Source organism: Artemia sp. Qi Xiang Cuo, chromosome 8 (genome assembly GCF_049724085.1).
Source record: "Artemia sp. Qi Xiang Cuo chromosome 8, ASM4972408v1, whole genome shotgun sequence".
Lineage (NCBI taxonomy): Eukaryota > Metazoa > Arthropoda > Branchiopoda > Anostraca > Artemiidae > Artemia > Artemia sp. Qi Xiang Cuo.
This window is the reverse complement of record NC_142801.1, coordinates 51,121,241-51,145,460: the sequence shown is the minus strand read 5'-3', so window position 1 is coordinate 51,145,460 and position 24,220 is coordinate 51,121,241. Positions and strand designations below refer to the sequence as shown.

The following is a 24,220-nucleotide window of genomic DNA, read 5'->3' as shown; positions in this document are numbered from 1 at the left end:
CAAAAAAATTATTAAAAACACATACTTTTGCATCCATCTTTCAAAAAAAATTATTACTTCAAGGCTAATGAACCAAAGTTGATCCGAAGTTGAGCTATTTGGCTGCTTGACAACAATTGAGAATTTTTGGAGTCTCTTTTGGCATTGACAACTGGTCCAAGTATTTCAACTACACTCCGTTTTTTTTTTTAATCCGGTTGTCTAACCCACAGTCGGTTTGGAGTCTTCTTACAAGTTGAATCCGGTTTTCTAACCCACACTCGGTTTGGAGCCTTCTTACAGGTTGAATCCAATTGTCTAACCCAAACTTGGTTTGGAGTCTTCTTACATCATTGCAGGTTTTAACTGTAGGCACTTGAGCTTTATTCTTTTTAACAAAACCAGCTCCATTTAATAGAGTATTCGCAATATCGGCCAAGACTTCACTTTTAATCCTGAAGCTGAACCGAAGTTGTTCTCTCCATTCTTCTCTTTTACCTCTGAACTTTCGATGAAATAAGAATTTTCAACTCTGAACTTTTGAATGCAATAAAAATTCTTTTAACTCTGAGCTTTTGAAATCAGAATATTCCTGACTTTTTCCTCAGTCCTGACATTCAAGCCTGTTAAAGTAATTTAAAGGGGTAATAACATTGAATTTTATTATAAAACACTCATCCAAATATTATTAAAAACAAATAATTTTGCATCCCTCTGTCCCAAAAAAATTATTACTCTAAGGTTAATGAACCAAAGTTTAGTTATTTAGCTGCTTGTCAACAATTCAGAACTTTTGGAGTCTCTTTTGCCATTGACAACTGGTCCAAGTCTTTCAAATACACATCGTTTTTTTTTTAATCCGGTTGTCTAACCCACGCTCGGTTTGGAGTCTTCTTACAAGTTGAATCCGGTTGTCTAACCCACACTCGGTTTGGAGTCCTCTTACAAGTTTTGAGGCTTCTTACATCATTGCAGGTTTTAACTGTAGTCACTTGAGCTTTATTCTTTTTAACATAGCCAGATCCAGTTAATAAAGTATTCACAATATCAGCCAAGACTTCAATTTCTGGTTTTCTAACCCACACTCGGTTTGGAGTCTTCTCTTTTACCTTTAAACTTTTGATGAAATAAGAATTTTTGATTCTGAACTTTTGAAATAAGAATACTCCTGACTCTTTAATCAGTCTTTACATTTAAGCCTGTTAAAGTAATTAAAAGGGATAATAACATCAAATTTTATTATAAAACACTGATCGACAAATTATTAAAAACCAATAATTTTGCATCCATGTGTCCAAAAAAATTGTTACTCCAAGGCTTATGAACCAAAGTTGAGCTATTTGGCTGCTTGTCAACAATTCAGAATTTTTGGAGTCTCTTTTGCTATTGACAACTAGTCTAAGTCTTTCAAATACACTCCGTTTTATTTAATCTGGTTGTCTAACCCAAAGTATTCACAATATCAGCCAAGACTTAACTTTCCGGTTGTCTAACCCACACTCGGTTTGGAGTCTTCTTACTAGTTGAATCCGGTTGTCTAACCCACACTCGGTTTGGAGTCTTCTTACAAGTTGAATCCGGTTGTCTAACCCACACTCGGTTGGGACTCTTCTTACAAGTTTGGAGGCTTGTTACATCATTGCAGGCTTTAAATGTAGGTACTTGAGCTTTATTCTTTTTAACAAAACCAGCTCCAGTTAATAAAGTATTCACAATATTGGCCAAGACTTCACTTTTAATCCTGAAGCTGAACCGAGGTTGTTCTCTCCATTTTTCGCTTTTAGAGTCTCTTTTGCCATTGACAACTACTCCAAGTCTTTCAAATACGCTCCGTTTTTTTTTAATCTGGTTGTCTGACCCTCTTGCAAGTTGAATTCGGTTTATTAACTCACAATCGGTTCGGAGTCTTCTTACAAGTTTAAACCGGTTGTCTAACCCACACTCGGTTCTGAGTCTTCCTACAAGTTGAATCCGGTTGTATAACCCACACTCGGTTTGGAGTCTTCTTACAAGTTTGGAGGCTTCTTACATTATTGCAGGCTTTAACTGTAGGTACTTAAGGTTTATTCTTTTTAACAAAACCAGCTCCAGTTAATAAAGTATTCACAATATCAGCCAAGACTTCACTTTCCGGTTGTCTAACCCACACTCGGTTTCGAGTCTTCTTACAAGTTTTGAGGCTTCTTACATCATTGGAGGCTTTAACTGTAGGCACTTGAGCTTTATTCTTTTTAACAAAACCAGCTCCAGTTAATAAAGTATTCACAATATCGGCCAAGACTTCACTTTAATCCTGAAGCTGAACCGAAGTTGTTCTCTCCATTCTTCTCTTTTACCTCTGAACTTTCGATGAAATAAGAATTATTAACTCTGAACTTTTGATTGAAATAAAAATTCTTTTAACTCTGAGCTTTTGAAATAAGAATATTCCTGACTCTTTACTCAGTCCTGACATTTAAGCCTGTTAAAGCAATTCAAAGGGGTAATAACATTGAATTTTATTACAAAAAAAATCCAAAAATTATTAAAAACAAATAATTTTGCATCCCTCTGTCCCAAAAAAATTATTACTCTAAGGTTAATGAACCAAAGTTTAGTTATTTAGCTGCTTGTCAACAATTCAGAACTTTTGGAGTCTCTTTTGCCATTGACAACTGGTCCAAGTCTTTCAAATACACTCTGTTTTTTTTTAATCCGGTTGTCTAACCCACGCTCGGTTTGGAGTCTTCTTACAAGTTGAATCCGGTTGTCTAACCCACACTCGGTTTGGAGTCCTCTTACAAGTTTTGAGGCTTCTTACATCATTGCAGGCTTTAACTGTAGGCACTTGAGCTTTATTCTTTTCAACATAGCCAGCTCCAGTTAATAAAATATTCACAATATCAACCAAGACTTCTCTTTCCGGTTGTCTGACCCACACTCGGTTTGGAGTCTTCTTACAAGTTGAATCCGGTTGTTTAACCCACACTAGGTTTGGAGTCTTTTTACAAGTTTAGGGGCTTCTTACATCATTGCAGGCTTTAAATATAGGCACTTGAGCTTTATTCTTTTTAACAAAACCATCTCCAGTTAATAAAGTATTCACAATATCGGCCAAGACTTCACTTTTAATTCTGAAGCTGAACCGAGGTTGTTCTTCCATTCTTCTCTTTTACATCTGAACTTTCGATGAAATAAGAATTTTTTAACTCTGAACTTTTGAATGAAATAAGAATTCTTTTAACTCTGAGCTCTTGAAATAAGAATATTCCTGACTCTTTACTCAGTCCTGACATTTAAGCCTGTTAAAATAATTCAAAGGGGTAATAGCATTGAATTTTATTATAAAACACTGATCCAAAATTATTAAAAACCAATAATTTTGCATCCATTTGTTCAAAAAAATTGTTATTCCAAGGCTTATGAACCAAAGTTGAGCTATTTGGCTGCTTATCAACAATTAAGAATTTTTGGAGTCTCTTTTGCCATTGACAACTAGTCCCAAGTCTTTCAAATACGCTCCGTTTTGTTTAATCTGGTTGTCTGACCCTCTTGCAAGTTGAATTCGGTTGTCTAACTCACACTCGGTTTGGAGCCTTCTTACAAGTTTAATCCGGTTGTCTAACCCACACTCGGTTCAGACTCTTCCTACAAGTTGAATCCGGTTGTATAACCCACACTCGGTTTGGAGTCTTCTTACAAGTTTGGAGGCTTCTTACATTATAGCAGGCTTTAACTGTAGGTACTTAAGCTTTATTCTTTTTAACAAAACCAGCTCCAGTTAATAAAGTATTCGCAATATCAGCCAAGACTTCACTTTCCGTTTGTCTACCCCACACTCGGTTTGGAGTCTTCTTACGAGTTGAATCCTGTTGTCTAACCCACACTCTGTTTGGAGTCTTCTTACAAGTTGAATCCGGTTGTCTAACCCACACTCGGTTGGGACTCTTCTTACAAGTTTGGAGGCTTGTTACATCATTGCAGGCTTTAAATGTAGGTACTTGAGCTTTATTCTTTTTAACAAAACCAGCTCCAGTTAATAAAGTATTCACAATATTGGCCAAGACTTCACTTTTAATCCTGAAGCTGAACCGAGGTTGTTCTCTCCATTTTTCGCTTTTACCTCTGAACTTTCGATGAAATAAGAATTTTTAACTCTGAACTTTTGAATGAAATAAGAATTCCTTTATCTCTGAGCTTTTCAAATAAGAATATTCCTGACTCTTTACTCAGTCCTGACATTTAAGCCTGTTGGTTGACATTTAAGCCTGTTGGTGCTAGTATTGGTTTGAAAATTAATGTTAGGAAGACCAAGTCACTAAGGCTAGGAATAAGTGAAGATGAAATGGTGACGTTGGGTAATGAAAAGATTGATCAGGTGGGCTGCTTCACTTACCTAGGTAGTATTATTAGTAAAGATGGTGAGAGCTGTGAAGGTCTTAAAAGTAGAATAGCCATGCCTCAGGATTTTTTTTCACAGATAAGAAAGGTTTTAAAGAATAAGAAGATATGTCTACAAACCAAGATTAGAATATTACAAGCTACAGTGATGACAGTGGTCAAATATGGCTCTGAAGCATGGACGCTCCGAAAAGCGGATGAAGATTTGCTAGATGTTTTCCAGAGAAATTGCTTAAGGATTGTTCTGGGTACCCGGCTGACTGACCGTATTTCAAACAATAGGCTATACGAAAAATGTGGTTCAATACCGCTTTCTAGGTCTATAATGAAAGAAAGGTTGAGGTGGTTAGGGCATGTTGTTCGGATGAAGGATGACAGATTGCCGAAGATTGTTCTTTTCGGCCAACCATCTAGGGCTAAACGGAAAGCAGGTCGTCCCCGCCTGGGTTGGGAGGACGTCATAAAGAAAGATTTAAAGGAAATGGGAACTTCGTGGGCGGGTGTAAAAAGGGAGGCTTTGAATAGATTGGGGTGGAGGAGGAGCGTGCGTAGCTGTGTTGGCCTCAGGCGGCTTGGTGCTGCGATGAGTTGTTAGTAGTAGTAGTAGTAAAGTAATTCAAAAGGGTAATAACATCATATTTCATTATAAAACACTGATCCAAAAATTATTAAAATCAAATAATTTTGCATCCATCTGCCCAGAAAAATTATTACTCCAAGGCTAATGACCCAATGTTGATTCAAAGTTGAGCTATTTGGCTGCTTGTCAACAATTCAGAATTTTTGGAGTCTCTTTTGCTATTGACAACTGGTCTAAATCTTTCAAATACACTCCATTTTATAATCCGGTTGTCTACCCTACACTCGGTTTGGATTCTTCCTACAAGTTGAATCCGGTTGTCTAACCCACACTCGGTTCGGAGTATTCTTACAATTTGAATCCGGTTGTCTAACCCACACTCGGTTGGGCGTCTTCTCACAAGTTGAATCCGGTTGTGTAACCCAAACTCGGTTGGGAGTCTTCTCACAAGTTGAATCTGGTTGTCTAACCCACATTCGGTTTGGAGTCTTCTTACAATTTTGGAGGCTTCTTACATATTTGCAGGCTTTAACTGTAGGCACTTGAGCTTTATTATTTTTAAGAAAACCAGGTCCAATTAATAAAGTATTCTCATTATTTTCCAAGACTTCACTTTTAATCCTAAAGCTTAACCGAAGTTGTTCTCTCTATTTGTCTCTTACCTCTGAACTTTTGATGAAATAAGAATTTTTAACTCTGAACTTTTGAATGAAATAAGAATTCTTTTAACTCTGAGCTTTTGAAATAAAAATATTACTGACTTTTTACGTAGTCCTGACATTTAAGCCTGTTAAAGTAATTCAAAGGGGTAATAATATCAATTTTTTTTTATAAAACACTGATCCAAAAATTATTAAAAACCAATAATTTTGCATCCATCTGTCCAAAAAAAATATTACTCCAAGGCTAATGAACCAAAGTTGATCCAAAGTTGAGCTATTTGGCAGCTTGTCAACAATTCAGAATTTTCGGAGTCTCTTTTGCCATCGACAACTGATCCAAGTCTTTCAAATACACTCAGTTTTTTTAATCCGGTTGTCTAACCCACACTCGCTTTGGAGTCTTCTTACAAGTTGAATCCGGTTGTCTAACCCACACTCGGTTTGGAGTCTTCTTACAAGTTGAATCCGCTTGTCTAACCCACACTCGGTTTGGAGAATTCTTACAAGTTGAATCTGGTTGTCTAATCCACGCTCGATTTGGAGTCTTCTTTCAAGTTTGGAGGCTTCTTACATCATTGCAGGCTTTAACTGTACGCACTTGAGCTTTATTCTTTTTAACAAAAACAACTCCAGTTAATAAAGTATTCACATTGTCTGCCAAGACTTCACTTTTAATCCTGAAGCTGAACCCATGTTGTTCTCACCATTATTCTCTTTTACCTCTGAACTTTTGATGAAATAAGAATTCTTAATTCTGAACTTTTGAATAAAATAAGAATTCTTTTAACTCTGAACTTTTGAAGTAAGAATATTTCTGACTCTTTACTCAGTCCTGACATTTAAGCCTGTTAAATAATTCAAAGGAGTAATAATATCAAATTTTATTATAGAACACTGATCCAAAAATTATTAAAAAGAAATAATTTTGCATCCATCTGTCCAAAAAATTATTACTCCAAGGCTTATGAACCAAAGTGGATCCAAAAGTTGAGCTATTTGGCTGCTTGTCAAGAATTCAGAATTTAAGGAGTCTCTTTTACCATTGACAACTGGTCCAAGTCTTTCATATACCCCCCGTTTTTTTAAAACCCGGTTGTCTAAGCCACACTCGGTTTGGAGTCTTCTTACAAGTTGAATCCGGTTGTCTAACCCACACTCGGTTTGGAGTCTTGTTACAAGTTGATTCCCGTTATCTCACCCGCATTCGGTTTTGAGCCTTCTTACGAGTTTGGAGGCTTTTTACATCATTGCAGGCTTTTACTGTAGGCACTTGGACTTTATTCTTTTTAACAAAACCAGCTCCAGTTAATAAAGTATTCACAATATCGGCCAAGACTTCACTTTTAATCCTGAAGCTGAACCGAAGTTGTTCTCTTCATTCATCTCTTTTACCTCTGAACTTTTGATGAAATAAGAATTTTTAACTCTGAACTTTTGAATGAAATAAGAATATTCCTGACTCTTTACTCAGTCCTGACATTTAAGCCTGTTAAAGTAATTCAAAGGGGCAATAACATCAAATTTCATTATAAAACACTGATCCAAAAATTATTAAAAACAAATAATTTTGCATTCATCTGTCCACAAAAATTATTACTCCAACGTTAATGAACCAATGTTGATCCAAAGTTGAACTATTTGGCTGCTTGCCAACAATTCATTATTTTCGAGTCTCTTTTGCCATTGACAACTGGTCCAAGTCTTTCAAATACACTCCGTTTTTTTTTAATCTGGTTGTCTAACCCACACTCGGTTTGGAGTCTTCTTACAAGTTGAATCCGGCTGTCTAACCCACACTCGATCTGGAGTCTTCTTACAAGTTGAATCCGGTTGTCTAACCCACTCTCGGTTTGGAGTCTTCTTAAAAGTTGAATCCGGTTGTCTAACCCACACTCGGTTTGTAATCTTCTTACAAGTTTGGAGGCTTCTTACTTCATCGCTGGCTTTAACTATAGGCACTTGAGCTTTATTCTTTTTAACACAACGAGCTCCAGTTAATAAAGTATTCACAATATGAGCCAAGATTTCACTTTTAATCCTGAAGCTGAACCGAAGCTGTTCTCTCCATTCTTCTCTTTTTACCTCTGAACTTGTGATGAAATAAGAATTTTTAACTCTGAACTTTTATATGAAATAAGAATTCTTTTAACTCTGAACTTTTGAAATAAGAATATTCCTGACTCTTTACTCAGTCCTGACGTTTAAGCCTGTTAAATAGCTCAAAGGGACAATAACATCAAATTTATTATAAAACACTGATCCAAAAATTATTAAAAAGAAATAATTTTGCATCCATCTGTCCAAAAAAACTATTACTCCAAGGCTAATGAACCAAAGTTGATCCAGAGTTGAGCTATTTGGCTGCTTGACAACAATTTTGAATTTTTGGAGTCTCTTTTGCCATTGAAAACTGGTCCAAGTATTTCAAATACACTCTGTTTTTTTTTTTTAATCCGGTTGTCTAACCCACACTCGGTTTGGAGTCTTCTTACAAGTTGAATCCGGTTGTCTAGCCCACACTCGGTTTGGAGTCTTCTTACAAGTTGAATCCGGTTGTCTATTCGACACTCGATTTGAAGTCTTCCTACAAGTTGAATCCGGTTGTCTAACCCAAACTCGGCTTGTAGTCTTCTTACAAGTTGAATCCGGATGTCTAACACACACTCGGTTTGGAGTCTTCTTACAAGTTTTGAGGCTTCTTACATCATTGGAGGCTTTAACTGTAGGCACTTGAGCTTTATTCTTTGTAACATAGCCAGCTCCAGTTAATAAAATATTCACAATATCAGCCAAGGCTTAACTTTCCGGTTGTCTAACCCGCCCTCGGTTTGGAGTCTTGTTACAAGTTGAATCCGGTTGTTTAACCCACACTCGGTTTGGAGTCTTCTTACAAGTTTGGGGGCTTCTTAAATCATTGCAGGCTTTAAATATAGGTACTTGAGCTTTATTCTTTTTAACAAAACCAGCTCCAGTTAATAAAGTATTCACAATATCGGCCAAGACTTCACTTTTAATCCTGAAGCTGAACCGAGGTTGTTCTTCCATTCTTCTCTTTTACCTCTGAACTTTCGATGAAATAAGAATTTTTTAACTCTGAACTTTTGAATGAAATAAGAATTCTTTTAACTCTGAGCTCTTGAAATAAGAATATTCCTGACTTTACTCAGTTCTGACATTTAAGCCTGTTAAAATAATTCAAAAGGGTAATAGCATTGAATTTTATTATAAAACACTGATCCAAAAATTATTCAAAACCAATAATTTTGCATCCATTTGTCCAAAAAAATTGTTATTCCAAGGCTTATGAACCAAAGTTGAGCTATTTGGCTGCTTATCAACAATTAAGAATTTTTGGAGTCTCTTTTGCCGTTGACAACTACTCCAAGTCTTTCAAATACGCTCCGTTTTTTTTTTTTATCTGGTTGTCTAACCCTCTTGCAAGTTGAATTCGGTTTATTAACTCACAATCGGTTCGGAGTCTTCTTACAAGTTTAAACCGGTTGTCTAACCCACACTCGGTTCTGAGTCTTCCTACAAGTTGAATCCGGTTGTATAACCCACACTCGGTTTGGAGTCTTCTTACAAGTTTGGAGGCTTCTTACATTATTGCAGGCTTTAACTGTAGGTACTTAAGGTTTATTCTTTTTAACAAAACCAGCTCCAGTTAATAAAGTATTCACAATATCAGCCAAGACTTCACTTTCCGGTTGTCTAATCCACACTCGGTTTCGAGTCTTCTTACAAGTTTTGAGGCTTCTTACATCATTGGAGGCTTTAACTGTAGGCACTTGAGCTTTATTCTTTTTAACAAAACCAGCTCCAGTTAATAAAGTATTCACAATATCGGCCAAGACTTCTATTTTAATCCTGAAGCTGAACCGAAGTTGTTCTCTCCATTCTTTTCTTTTACCTCTGAACTTTCGATGAAATAAGAATTATTAACTCTGAACTTTTGAATGAAATAAAAATTCTTTTAACTCTGAGCTTTTGAAATAAGAATATTCCTGACTCTTTACTCAGTCCTGACATTTAAGCCTGTTAAAGCAATTCAAAGGGGTAATAACATTGAATTTTATTTAAAAAAAAATCCAAAAATTATTAAAAACAAATAATTTTGCATCCCTCTGTCCAAAAAAAATTATTACTCTAAGTTTAATGAACCAAAGTTTAGCTATTTGGCTGCTTGTCAACAATTCAGAACTTTTAGAGTCTCTTTTGCCATTGACAGCTGGTCCAAGTCTTTCAAATACACTCCGTTTTTTTTAATCCGGTTGTCTAACCCACGCTCGGTTTGGAGCCTTCTTACAAGTTGAATCCGGTTGTCTAACCCACACTCGGTTTGGAGTCTTCTTACAAGTTTGGAGGCTTCTTACATTATTGCAGGCTTTAACTGTAGGCACTTGAGCTTTATTCTTTTCAACATAGCCAGCTCCAGTTAATAAAATATTCACAATATCAACCAAGACTTCTCTTTCCGGTTGTCTGACCCACCCTCGGTTTGGAGTCTTCTTACAAGTTGAATCCGGTTGTTTAACCCACACTAGGTTTGGAGTCTTTTTACAAGTTTAGGGGCTTCTTACATCATTGCAGGCTTTAAATATAGGCACTTGAGCTTTATTCTTCTTAACAAAACCATCTCCAGTTAATAAAGTATTCACAATATCGGCCAAGACTTCACTTTTAATTCTGAAGCTGAACCGAGGTTGTTCTTCCATTCTTCTCTTTTACATCTGAACTTTCGATGAAATAAGAATTTTTTAACTCTGAACTTTTGAATGAAATAAGAATTCTTTTAACTCTGAGCTCTTGAAATAAGAATATTCCTGACTCTTTACTCAGTCCTGACATTTAAGCCTGTTAAAATAATTCAAAGGGGTAATAGCATTGAATTTTATTATAAAACACTGATCCAAAATTATTAAAAACCAATAATTTTGCATCCATTTGTCCAAAAAAATTGTTATTCCAAGGCTTATGAACCAAAGTTGAGCTATTTGGCTGCTTATCAACAATTAAGAATTTTTGGAGTCTCTTTTGCCATTGACAACTAGTCCCAAGTCTTTCAAATACGCTCCGTTTTGTTTAATCTGGTTGTCTGACCCTCTTGGAAGTTGAATTTGGTTGTCTAACTCACACTCGGTTTGGAGCCTTCTTACAAGTTTAATCCGGTTGTCTAACCCACACTCGGTTCGGAGTCTTCCTACAAGTTAAATCCGGTTGTATAACCCACACTCGGTTTGGAGTCTTCTTACAAGTTTGGAGGCTTCTTACATTATAGCAGGCTTTAACTGTAGGTACTTAAGCTTTATTCTTTTTAACAAAACCAGCTCCAGTTAATAAAGTATTCGCAATATCAGCCAAGACTTCACTTTCCGTTTGTCTACCCCACACTCGGTTTGGAGTCTTCTTACGAGTTGAATCCTGTTGTCTAACCCACACTCTGTTTGGAGTCTTCTTACAAGTTGAATCCGGTTGTCTAACCCACACTCGGTTTGGAGTCTTCTTACAAGTTTGGAGGCTTCTTACATCATTGCAGGCTTTAAATGTATGCACTTGATCTTTATTCTTTTTAACAAAACCAGCTCCAGCGAATAAAGTATTCACAATATCAGCCAAGACTTCACTTTCCGGTTATCTAACCCACACTCGGTTTGGAGTTTTCTTAGAAGTTGAATCCGGTTGTCTAACCCACACTCGGTTAGGAGTCTTCTTTCAAGTTGAATCCGGTTGTCTAACCCACACTTAGTTTGGAGTCTTCTTAAAAGTTTGGAGGCCTCTTACATTATTGCAGGCTATAACTGTAGGCACTTGAGCTTTATTCTTTTTAACAAAACCAGCTCCAGTGAATAAAGTATTCACAATATCAGCCAAGACTTCACTTTCCGGTTATCTAACCCACACTCGGTTTGGAGTCTTCTTACAAGTTGAATCCGGTTGTCTAACCCACACTCGGTTTGGAGTCTTCTTACAAGTTTGCAGGCTTCTTACATCATTGCAGGCTTTAAATATATGCACTTGATCTTTATTCTTTGTAACAAAACCAGCTCCAGTGAATAAAGTATTCACAATATCAGCCAAGACTTCACTTTCCGGCTATCTAACCCACACTCGGTTTGGAGTCTTCTTACAAGTTGAATCCGGTTGTCTAACCCACACTCGGTTCGGAGTCTTCTTTCAAGTTGAATCCGGTTGTCTAACCCACACTCGGTTTGGAGTCTTCTTACAAGTTTGGAGGCTTCTTAAATTATTGCAGGCTTTAACTGTATGCACTTGATCTTTATTCTTTTTAACAAAACGAGCTCCAGTGAATAAAGTATTCACAATATCAGCCAAGACTTCACTTTCCGGTTATCTAACCCACACTCGGTTTGGAGTCTTCTTACAAGTTGAATCCGGTTGTCTAACCCACACTCGGTTCGGAGTCTTCTTTCAAGTTGAATCCGGTTGTCTAACCCACACTCGGTTTGGAGTCTTCTTACAAGTTTGGAGGCTTCTTACATTATTGCAGGCTTTAACTGTAGGCACTTGAGCTTTATTCTTTTTAACAAAACCAGCTCCAGTGAATAAAGTATTCACAGTATCAGCCAAGACTTCACTTTCCGGTTATCTAACCCACACTCGGTTTGGAGTCTTCTTACAAGTTGAATCCGGTTATCTAGCCCACACTCGGTTTGGAGTCTTCTTACAAGTTTGCAGGCTTCTTACATCATTGCAGGCTTCAGGTTCCTTCACTCTGTATGTATTCAGCATTCGGTGCTGATCGCGTGGACTGCTGGATCACTCGTTTATTGCACTGTTCTGAATTTTTTCCAAAACAGTATCGAAAAAGGCTTTTCTCTAGATATTATGAAGAAACATATGTCTGAATTTTCCACGCTCGCCCAGGTTTCTGATACGAGGAAGCAAATCTTCCAGTTTTGCCATCCTGGGTAAATTATGCCTAAGAGAGTGGGTACAAATGCGTTTATTAATAGTGTCTCTGATATTATCGATACTATCGCAAAGTATGATGCTGATTATGTTGGTCTGCCAGTCTTTGTTATCTGCCACCCTAGTGAAGTACCACTTATTCCTGCCAATGGTTTTTGTGTGTTGAGTTGTCGTGTAAACTCCTGTTTGTCTGAGCTGCGCTCTTGGTCTGAGTGTATGAGAACTCTCCTTCCTGGAACAATTGGATGTCCTCCGTCGTTAATGCAGGAGTGTTCTGTCTCTTCAAAACCGTCCTATGCAGTTATTAAAAAAAAACCCACCTGCTGACCTCAAAGATCCTATTGAGCGCAAGGAGACCCTTGAAAACCTGGATGGTCATGACGGTATCGTAAGTGTGAGATCTGATCCTGTCAAGAAAAGGTGGGTAGTCCATACCCGAGATAAAGCCTCAGCCGTCTCTCTCGCTGCCGCTGCAACTAGTCAGCTAAATGTATCCTCTCATGTCCTTAATCAAAAAGTGTTTGGTATTGTGAGGAACATCCCTGTTCTTCTGCAAAAATCAGAGCTTATTAGTATGATTCCCGGTCTTGTTGATGCAATTAAAATTGGAAATTCCAATTCCTTCTACCTTGAATTTCCAGACAATGCTGCCTTAAATAAAGCTATAAATGAGGGTTTGCATTTGGGATACGATCTTTTTAAAATTAGACCTTTCCAAAAGTTGTCTCCTAGATGTTACTATTGGCAATCACCAAACGATACTGTCGGAAATCGCCCACTATCATTAACTAATCAAAATGGCTCACGGTGCACTGCAGCACATCATAATACACGTGGTAATCCTTGCTCTGAAACCCTAAATTGTATGAACTGTGGAAGAAATTATGTATCCTATAGTCTTAGATGCCCAGTGTTAAAAAAAAGCTCTGAATAAGGATAAAAATGATTACTAGTGGCAATAGATTTCGCTTTGTTTCACTTAATATTAACGGAACCAAAGACAAAGATCTTCCTATCGATGAGCTTCTTGATTATGATATAGTTTTTCTACAGGAACATTTTCTAACTAAAGCCAATGCAGATACTCTTAAACTGTCACCCACCCACCACATGTTTGTACGTGAAGCTAAAAAAACGCGCGGTCCACCCTCTGGGGGCCTTGCAAATTTAGTTCGCATCGCTAAGAAACCTGAGCTTATTTCTTCTGATCATAATTTACTGGCAATAAAATGCGGTAATACGGTCCTCATCAATGTCTATATGCGATGCAATCGTAAGAACATTTCTTCCCTATCTTTCTTCGCGGGTTCTTGTAATCGACTCAGAACTCGTCTGCTAACAGTGACAAATCAGGGATTAAATTGGATTGTGGCTGGTTACATCATTGCCAATCTTCTGTCCCAATCTGAAAGAAGTCACCTTTTTTTTGATGCTTTGCCTAGTGGCTATTAGTTAGACAATAAATATAAACAGTTCACCTATATTCATAACTGTAATGGTGCTAGATCAAACCTTGATCATACTATAGGTTCAATGGGATCACTTGTGATTCCTCCTGTCATTATTTTGGATGATAAAACTGAGGATGATCAGTTGCCTTGAACTTGTAGAATTGGGTTGTCTGTTCTACTGATTTAAAACCGTTTTTCTTGTAAAAATAAATAGTTTTATAAACCAAATTGGAAATAAGTATATTTCGAAGATTATGTGTATATTCTTTGCTCGTTATTTTCAAGCCTAAAAATATCTTTACACCTTTTACAAACCTCTGTAATGTCATCGACAGCTAAGATTGATTTAAATTGTTACTATTACCAGATTGTACATTGTTTGAAGGCAGCTGCTTCAGTTTCAGTTCCTATTGAACGTGTTAGATTTGACACCAGAAAAGCGTTATGGAATGTGTGCCTAGAAGTAAAAAGAGCTAAACAACGCGCGAAGCTTTGGTTTCGCCTTTGGATTGCTTGTGATCGGCCCAAGTATGGTGATCTATTTAGAATCAAGCAAAATTCGAAACGTCAGTTTAGATCTTCCTTGCGTCAAGGCCGCCTGAATGGTTTGGATAGCCCCTCGGATCGGAAGTCTTGGTCCAATGTAATTATTAGCAGCAAGTGTGTGCCTGCTACCATTTCGATTATCAAAATCACTGATTTTGTTGCTCATTTTATTTGTGTTTTTTATGCATTTAAACATTCTATCCAGTCCATGTTTTCTTCCTTATTGCTTAATACTCTTTCCTGTGGTCTTCGGCAAGTCCATATATTGTCAATATCTAGTGATGATATCTTTCGGGCTTTTAAGAGGGTTAAGGAATCTAGTGCTTCTGATATGGATAGTCTATGCTACAATCACTTAAGCATTAGTGTCCTTTATTGTTAGCTGACATTCAGTTTCGATTCCGGAGGTGTTTCGCCCAGTTCTTAGTTATAGATAGTTTCCTTTTAGGGATCGTAACATCAGTTTTAAAGAAGGGAAAGGACGCAGATCAGTGTTCCAGTTATCGACCAATTACCGTGTCCTGCTTCATGAGCCAGCTGTTCGAGCATTGCCAGAAGTTTTGACTAAATGTGATTTTTCTGATTATCAAGTTGGGTTCAGAGCCGGTTTTGGTTGTTCTCGAGCCCATCATATACTTGGTCAGTTGCTAGTCTCGGCAAAAATGCAAAAAATTATTTTTGCTCGATTGATATCTCGGGTGCTTTTGACAACGTTGTACATTCGCAAGCCCTTCACTGCTTAGTTAAAGCAGGAGTTAATTCTTCCGTAGTAAAAGTTCTACCATATTGGTATTCCAATTCGTTGGTTCAGTTAAAATGAATGTCTCATATATGCGAACCTATCTCAGTAAAGAAGGGAGTCAGGCAAGGTGGTGTGCTGTATATATTTTTAAAACTGTGTTTGCGGACTTTCTAAACCAGCTCCTCCTTTACATGTGGGTACAATGCTACTCAAGTGTGTCTCAAAGTTGAAATGGCTTGGGATTACTTTTTCTGATACACTTTCGACTACATGCTCGTCTCTAGTTGCTATTGCTCTGCAATATATTCGCTTCTCATATGGTAAAATATCGCCTAATAGAGGGAGGTACAGCCACAGAGACTTATGTAAATTTTACCATAATCTTTGTTCTCCTACAATCCTTTTTCTTTCTAGAGTGCATTTTCCGATGCGCAAAAAAGACTATCTTCAGTTAAGCTGAGGCTATTTTGAATATTTCAAATTTGAGCTATATTTACCAAGGAGGTACAGACATCACAAAAATGTTTCTCATTTTGGACTTGTTGGCCCTCTAATAACCCCCTCACTTATTTTTTTCCAGATTAGAGATTTATAAATATTGTTATGTTATTTATGTTGTGTTTTTCTTTTATATTGCGAGTTATCAACAAACTTACTTACTTAGACCCGAAATCGAACTTAGAATTAATTTCTGGTAATAAAAAGTGTTCCATGTAATTTGCTATAAGGGTCTGACACAGTGATTGGCCGGTAGCTACTGTAATTTTTTAGTATCTTTTCCATGCTATAGGATAGAGCTAATATAACCGATTAAAAAACTGTCATGGGCAGTAGATTAGGCACGCTTGCAGTAACAGTCGCAAACGACTAAACAGAGCAGAATAATGAATGGTAAACGATTGAAACAAATACCGTCATTATCAAGGTTACTGGACTGTTTAACAGTTTTTAGCACAGCCCAGATATCATCTACGGACACAGTTAGATGATCAGACTGTCAACTATAGTTGTATGAATAAATAACTCTAAGTCTTAGAAGGAAGCCTTTCCTGGGGGAGGGGGAGGTCAAAATACAAAAAAATACATTTTTAGGCCATGAATTTTCCTGGGGAGTGTGCTCCGGACCTATATTGTGAGGGTGGTTCCTTCCTGTTGTCTCTTTTTGCGCAGAAAACGCAATAAGATAATAAGATAAGTACTCTGGATTACACTTTTGGCATCTGGATTGCGCCATAGATCATTTTATAAGTTTCTTTATCACCACGTATAAAGTCAAATGTTTTTTATCAAGACATTTTTTAATACTTCTGCTTAATCCAGATAGATTATTATTAATCCACTTTTGTTGTGTTATTTATGAAATTGTGCAATCATATTTTGTCTTACTCACAATCCTAAATTCCTATCAGCAAATAGGTAATAAGTTTTAGAAACTCTGCCAAACTCATCTTACTGTGTGATGCCTGAAGTTGGATGCACTTGGAGAGTTTGAACAAATAAGGCCTAAGAATAATTTTTATTTAGTTTTGACTCCCCACCTCTCAGGCCCTTGCCTATATGCATCTAAACTCAAAGGTTATTGTTGATTTTTTTCTCTGTTATCTTTATGATGTTTGTTGAGTTTGTTATCAGCCAATAAAAAACAATGAAACACTCTAATCAAACACCTTTTTAAAGATATCGCTTCTAAACTCTGATGGATCATTCTTAATCTGCGTCAGTTATTTTCATGGGTGAAATGAAGAGGATCAAGGGAAAAGATCCAGGCTGGGAAGAAGCTGCTGGTGAATTTTATCAGGAAGATTTTAATAGCGGGCGCCATAGTGGATCAAATACTAACCCCCGTAGTTATGATACGTTTTTGCCTAGTAATATGGCTACAGGTTAGTTCATTTTTATTATATTTCTTTGTTTGCTTCATGATACAAGGCATTCACTAATGAAGTTAGTTATTGCCCCCCTTAAAATATAGATAATTTTAAAATATTGATAACTGATGACGGTCAGTGCATATGTGACCGAAATATCTAGTATTTTTATGAACTTTTATTATTAAAAGGATTTTATCGCTATTTGAACTTTTATTTGCCGCTTATGATATTTTTAGGTTTTGGTGTTTAAAAAGCATGAGAAACTGATAAGAGAAACTAAAAAATTGTCTCAAAGAAAAAATAATAAGCAGTGCCCTTAAGCTTTGCTCAACGAAATCCTATGAGAACCAGAAAAATATTATTTTTTTTCATCCATTTTTTTTCCATGTGCTGTACACTGGGCTGAACATAAAAGGTTTTCCTTACCAAGTAGTGAACATTTTTTTTCCCCTTTTTTTGAATTTTGATTTCTACTTTGACTTTTCTTTAATTTTGTTTTAACTTAAATGAAAATTTAGATGACTCGAAATAAAGATTAACATAACCCTTTTTAACTTTTCTTTTCTATTTATGCTAAGTATTCTGTGTAGTCAGTAGTGCTGCTTGTAATTTTCAGTTTTTATGGATTCATGTTAAATAACTAAAGATTCGCTTCTCTAAATTGCTTTTTTTTTTTTTTTTTTTTTGGTCTGATCAGCTAATTGAGTCATAACTTGGAGTTTCCCTCAAACTATAAAGTAAGTTTTACAAAGGGCAGTAAGGATCTACATTAAAACTTAAAAAGCAGAAACCATCCTATATACTTGAGAGGGAGGGAGCTCCTGCCCCCCCCCCCCCCCGAAAAAAAAATCTGTGCTTCAGCTTGACTAGTGCTTTGCTGATAGCATTTCAGATTACAACAAATACAGGCATTTGGTACAAATATAGCCTTTTTGGTAATTGCGAAACTTTTATTTAGTGACTGTTTTTAAGAAAATAAACTGATATTGAATTGTATACTACAAATGCAACTAAATGATTCTTATCATTCTCAAAGCATCATAATAAAAAATTTGCGGTTTTTACAGGTTGTTCTTGTATTATTATTTGTTGTGTTCTTTTGCTCTACTGCTAAGTTTTAGAGGACTCATTCTTTAAGCATTGAGATAGAAACTCAAAAAAAGTATAAAGAGGGGAAGGTGAGAAGCTTGTTTTTTTTTTGCTGATCAATTTTAATATAATATTCAAAGTTCATCAGCCCCTTTTCATTATGCTATGACTCAAAATTTTTTTCCATTACGCCTCGACTTTGTGAAAATTTTACCGTAAGAATGCACTTGTTGAGGCTTCAGTCATCCAACTCCTTCGCCCCCAAAAGGATTCAGTGATCTTTCCTCTGCTAGCTGGTATGCAACTATGCAACACTGTATTACTTATAGGCATACTGTATAAACGGTCGTTGATAACCATCATTTTAAATAGACTGCATGTATGTTAAGGGACAAAATCACAGGCAGCTCATTATTATTTATTTTTTGTTTAGACATGTACTCGTATCAAAGGATTTGTCGTAGAAATTTCAAAAAGGGCTCATTCTATTGGAAATAGAAATGACTAGTACCCTTTTTAATAGTCAAAAGAGATTGGAGATCAACCAACCCCCTTCCCACGCCCACCATTTCCCCAAACACATTCAATCAAATTTTCAGATTGTCATTTTACTCAACATAGTTGAAAGATCCATAAATAATGTATTTAAGGATGACATCCCCCACAGTCCTAAAGGGCAAAGGCTGAAATTTATGCCCTGGGGGCATGTAAGGTTTTTATAGAAAGTGTTGTCGTAGAAACTTCAAAAGGGCTCATTTGATTTGAAATTGAGAGAACTAGTGCCCTTATTAATAGTCGAAGGTGATCGGAGGGCGAATGCCCCCCCCCCTATCCTCACGCCCATCATTTCTCCAAACACTTCCGATCAACATTTTCATCGAAATTTTGGTAATCATTTTATTATTATTATTATTATTATTTTATTACCCATTATTAAACATACAAAATGTTGTAAATGGAGTACAAGAAAAGAAAGAAAAAAAATAACATCAAATAACAACAAAATATCCGAAGAAAACTCAACTACAGAAAAACAAGATTAAGAACATTCCTACGACAAACAAAAAAGACAAATTTAAGTTATTGCGACATATAATGAAGAGGGGCTTGGTTCAGACGCCTTTGCAAATCGAGCACGGCGATTCAGTTCAGCTATAAGCGGGTCGGCTATAACATACTTCAGAGATATATTCGAATTCCTCATCCAAACTGGAAGACGAAACAGATACTTGCCATATCTGTAGAAAATCGACTGAACACTGCAGCAATCGGACGAGGTAAATATTTTCCAAAATGGAGATAGGGCTAGCACATGTGGCAAAACAAAAGTATTATACACCCTTGCAAGTAGAAAACAGTTGAAGTGGCACTTCATTGAAACGAGAATTCCATAAGCTCTGCGTGTCTTTACAGCGAACAACGAAACAAGGCAATCGCGGGTTTCTTTAAGATTGCTACAAATTGGAAGGCCGATGTACATAATCTTAGACGAAGACTTAATCGTATAATTTCCGAAAATAACATCAACTGGTACACTATCTTTAACGCGGCTATTAAATACGAGAACTTCACTCTTCTGGGGATTGAAAGAAAGACCTATGTTACCATACTCCTTACCCAAAAGTGTTCTACTCGCGTTCAAAATGTCGTCGGCATAATCGATCAGCGAAACATTGAGACCTCTAAAGATACATGTAGACTGAACCGGTTCTTGTGATGAAATAATACTATTATTGAATAGCGGTGGTGAAGTAAGTGCTCCTTGGCGTATTCCCTTCTCTACGGGTATAAGACTAGAAGATAGGGTTAAAGCATTAACACATGGTACATTTACACGCGCTTTTAAATTACTATACATATTCCTCATCGCGCGTATAAGAGACTTATCCATGCCACGTTTCCGGGCCGACAACAATATCTGAGGGTGCACACTGGAGTCAAACGCGCGGTTGACATCATTACTGGCAAAATACAAAGTCTCATTTGAATCATTGGCGTCAATCAACAAATTAGCAATCAAATAATGCGCGTGTTCTCTACTCATTTTCTTCTTGAAACCAAATTGGTTAACCGGCGTGTTACATGTAGCACTAAGCCTATTTACAACAAGCAATTAAAATAACTTGCACAGTATAGGCGCGACAGTAATTGGGCGGTAAGAAGAACACTGCCCCCCGTCTATTCCCTTCTTTAATACAGGAATAATTACCCCCGTGAAGAATAGGTCTGGAACAACCCCAGCATTAAAAATCATTTGGTACAGGAGACAAAGGTGCTCGACAAGGTTCTGACTTCCCGCTTGCAGATGCAATCCTCACAGGTTACCTACCCCTCTCCACAACTTTTTCTTCAGTTTCGAGAATGCCTCACTAACTGACGAATTAGAAACAACAAAACCAACTTCCCGTTAACATTCCGCAAGACTTGCATCGAGCTCAATAGAAAATTTATTTTCCAGATCAGCATTAGGCGATGAAAACTCGTGCTTAAAATATTTAACCCACTCGCTCTCACTGGGCAGAACATCAACTGATTCTTTACGTTTCTTCTTTTTTAGGAATTTCCACATGCGATCGAGTTCTTGCTTTATATATTTACTATCCGATTCAGTAATTAGAGCACAATGTCTACCGAGGGTTTTTGAAAATCTTTGCTTATTATACAATTGGAGGGAGATCACTATACCATGCCTTGGTCGGTCATTATCTATCCACATTCTTAACCAGAATTTCGCGTCCGCACACGCATTTACAAGATCCGAATTTTCGGACCAGTGGGGTAATTCCGAGCCAATACGAACACGACAAATCGGTACTGCAGCCTTTTCTGCACACTGCAGGGCATGAACTATTTCGCTACAGCATATATTGATCAGTACTTGTTTATCACTTGCTGCAACTGAAGAAGATTTGTGAAGTGAATTGTAAGGGACGCGTATTCTTGCTAAAATATCGTCATATACCTTCTGGTACAAAGGGGTATTAATTTTATCCCACATAACTTTCTGATGCCATTTTCTTTCACTGGGTAGATTAGGTTTGTAGTTCGAAGATGTACTAGGTGGGAAAACATAACTAACTGGTAAGTGGTCAGATGCGCTGATAGACGTATCCACATGTGACTGGCAAAGGGGAACTGGTTGAAGAGAACACATTATAAGATGAAGTTGCCCAAGAGTTATGCACATCCGTGAAGTTGAGATAGTTGTCCATTATGTTTAGACCAGAGCGTTTAGTCGAGAGTACTTGGGATCTAGGACTTTCCGGATTCATCTAATCACAATTCATATCTCCAGCAACAATATATGATAAAATTTGGGTGCGACAAGTTGAAATAGCGTTTGCTAATTTCCGACAAGCACTAACGAACTTGGAATATGATCTAGATGATTTGTAGTCCGTAGGCATATAAACTGAGAAGATTATTGTCCGTTCAACCTTGATCGAAATAGAATTATCGGAAACTTGGAAAACTGTCGCGCGTAAAGACTTTGAAGCAAGGATTCAGATACCACCTGACGGCCGGCCACTACCACTCGATTTCGCACCAACAGCAAAAAGATCGATTGAATCAACGTTATGTAAAAGTTCAGTCCCTTCATTAGTTCAGAAGTTGTATTGCCCTTTTTAAGAGACAAATTTATCAGAGCGCAGCTCCCCCCTCCCCCCTTTCGCACACACACGAACAAACACAAACACGTCGTTTTTTCCCGAGATGTATTCAATAGATATTTTGAGACAGTCCTTTTATTCAAAATAGTCCAAATATCCTTTTAAGAGGCCCTTTTTAAGAGGCAAAGTGATTAGAGCGCAGCTACCCCCACCCCCCGCTAAGACTCAATAGTGATGGAGGTCAAGTAGCCCCTCCCCCACCCAACTACCCCTCATTTCACCAAATGTATCTGATTGAAATTCTGCGATGGCAATTTTGTTTATAATAGTCCAAAGAACATATAACAATGCCTCCAGGGTTGGCACAACCCCCCAGAGCCCTGGGGCAAGGGCTTTAAGTTATGCCCTGGAGGCATATAAGGTTTTTATGGAATGGGTGGTCGTATTAAATTCAGATGAGTGTCATTTGATTTTAAATTGGAATTTATAGTGCCCTTTTTAAGATTCAAAGTAATTTGAGAGAACCCCACCTTCCCCACGCCCATAAACATCCAAACAAAGTTTTGAGACATCAGTTTTTTTCAGCGTTGTTGAAAGGTTCAGTAATTATGCGTAGCAATAGTTATAGTAGCAGCAGTAGCATTAGTAGCAGTATGCAAATAGCACCTTTTTTTTCAACATCCCCTTCAACGCACGATGAAATTTTTAACTTAATACCATCAACCGGTCCTGAAGCATTGCTGATACGTCCTCTTGACAACCTGTATGGGCAACTATATTGCCCAAAATTTTCACCTTAATACCCTTAGGTTTTTTAGTAGTAGCAGTACCACCAGTAGTTATAGTAGTACAGTTAATAGTAGTAGTCCTAGCTTTAGTAGCAGTAGTAGTAGTAGCAGTAATGATAGTAGCAGTAGTAATTGTTGTAGGAGTAGAAGCAGTAATATTATGATGCAAATATTGTCTTTTGCTTAGTTCAACATCCCCCTCAACAAGAGTTGTAAGTTTTATTTTTACACACGAAACCGTTCCTAAGATATTGGTGATATGTCTTTTGACAACCTGCATACGGATGGCAGGTTGTCATCCGTACAGCAGAAATATTCTCTGAAAATTTCAGCTTCAAAGGTTGCGGATTTTGAGCTAGCCAGAAGACACTGTGTATTCATTTAATGCTGTTTCTGCGGTCACTATAACTAACGACACTAATGGCAATAAGTTGAAACTTTTAGGGAACGTTCAGGGGAGTTTCAATTAAACAAAAAAAATTATATGCATGCAGGTATTAAAAAGACATATAAACAATATAGGGTGTATAAGGACATACACAGTGATGCTCTATCATAGCTAGTAATATCACTGGTATTTTAAAAGAGCTAATTTGATTGAAAATTAAAAGTTCTAGTGCCCTCTTAAGAGCAAAAAGTGATTGGAGGGCTATCAGCCTCTTTAGCTCGTAATTTTCCAGACACTTCCAATAAAATTTTTAAGACAGCCATTCTGTTCAGCATAGCTGAACAGTCCAGTAACTAAACTAGAAAACCTAGTTTTTCTTAAAGAAAAACTAGAAAGTTTCAAACTATTATTTTTATTTTTGCCTGAAAAAGACTATGTCAATACAAACGAACAGAAATTAAATAAAAAAAAACTTTTTCCACAAAATAAGATTTTCAAAAAAAAGTAAAGAACTCCATTAAACCAAAATGAACGAAAAAAGAATCAAATAATCTACCAGGCATACAACTACCACAAATCAGCATCGATAAATAAATGAAACTCAAAACGAACAGAAATTACAATAAATAACCAAGTCAAACTGAAAACGAGCAGAAATTAACATGATAAGGTTTCTAAACCCCATGATTTCTAAAAGCCAGAATATAATTTGTCCTTTATTGAAAAACATTCTTTTAATGTTTTCACTTTCATTACTTTTAGAAATAAAAAATTAATTAAGATTTTAAGGAATAAATATCAGCATACTTGTATTAAACTGCACATTCATTTGAATTTTTTCCAGTAGTTTCAGTAGCACATTCATTTGAAATTTTCGCTCAGTAGCATTTTTGAAGCCAAAATTGTTTTTTTTTTGCTGTACAAAATTCTCAAAATCTGCACTTTGCTTTTGTGTGGTTTCTTTATTTAGTTCTATCTTAAAAGATTATTATAAATTTAGATGTGTTTCCGAATTAGTCCTCTCGTGACATTATATAAGCACAGGTCCCGCAAGATCACCACCGGTAAAAAAAATAAAAGAACATGCACCCATGACCCATCCATGTAAAAAAATTAACTTTGTACTTTTGTAGACAGAGGCTTGAGACTGCTGCTCTAAGGCTCTCAGACATGCTGAATTCGATGTTGCAATTTTAATCAATA

General features: G+C 36.8%; 1 protein-coding gene across 2 annotated transcripts in view; it reads left to right on the top strand.

Annotated features, from left to right (window-relative positions):
• The window catches only part of LOC148949531 (transmembrane channel-like protein 7), a 51,884-nt gene that overhangs the window by 15,258 nt on the left and 12,406 nt on the right, over window positions 1-24,220 (top strand). For both annotated transcript variants that reach the window (XM_089093557.1, XM_089093558.1), the window contains exon 2: window positions 16,948-17,153. In XM_089093557.1, coding sequence (XP_088949683.1) covers window positions 17,000-17,153 — 154 coding nt within the window. In that variant the 5' untranslated portion in view covers window positions 16,948-16,999. The remainder of the gene's footprint in view (window positions 1-16,947; window positions 17,154-24,220) is intronic.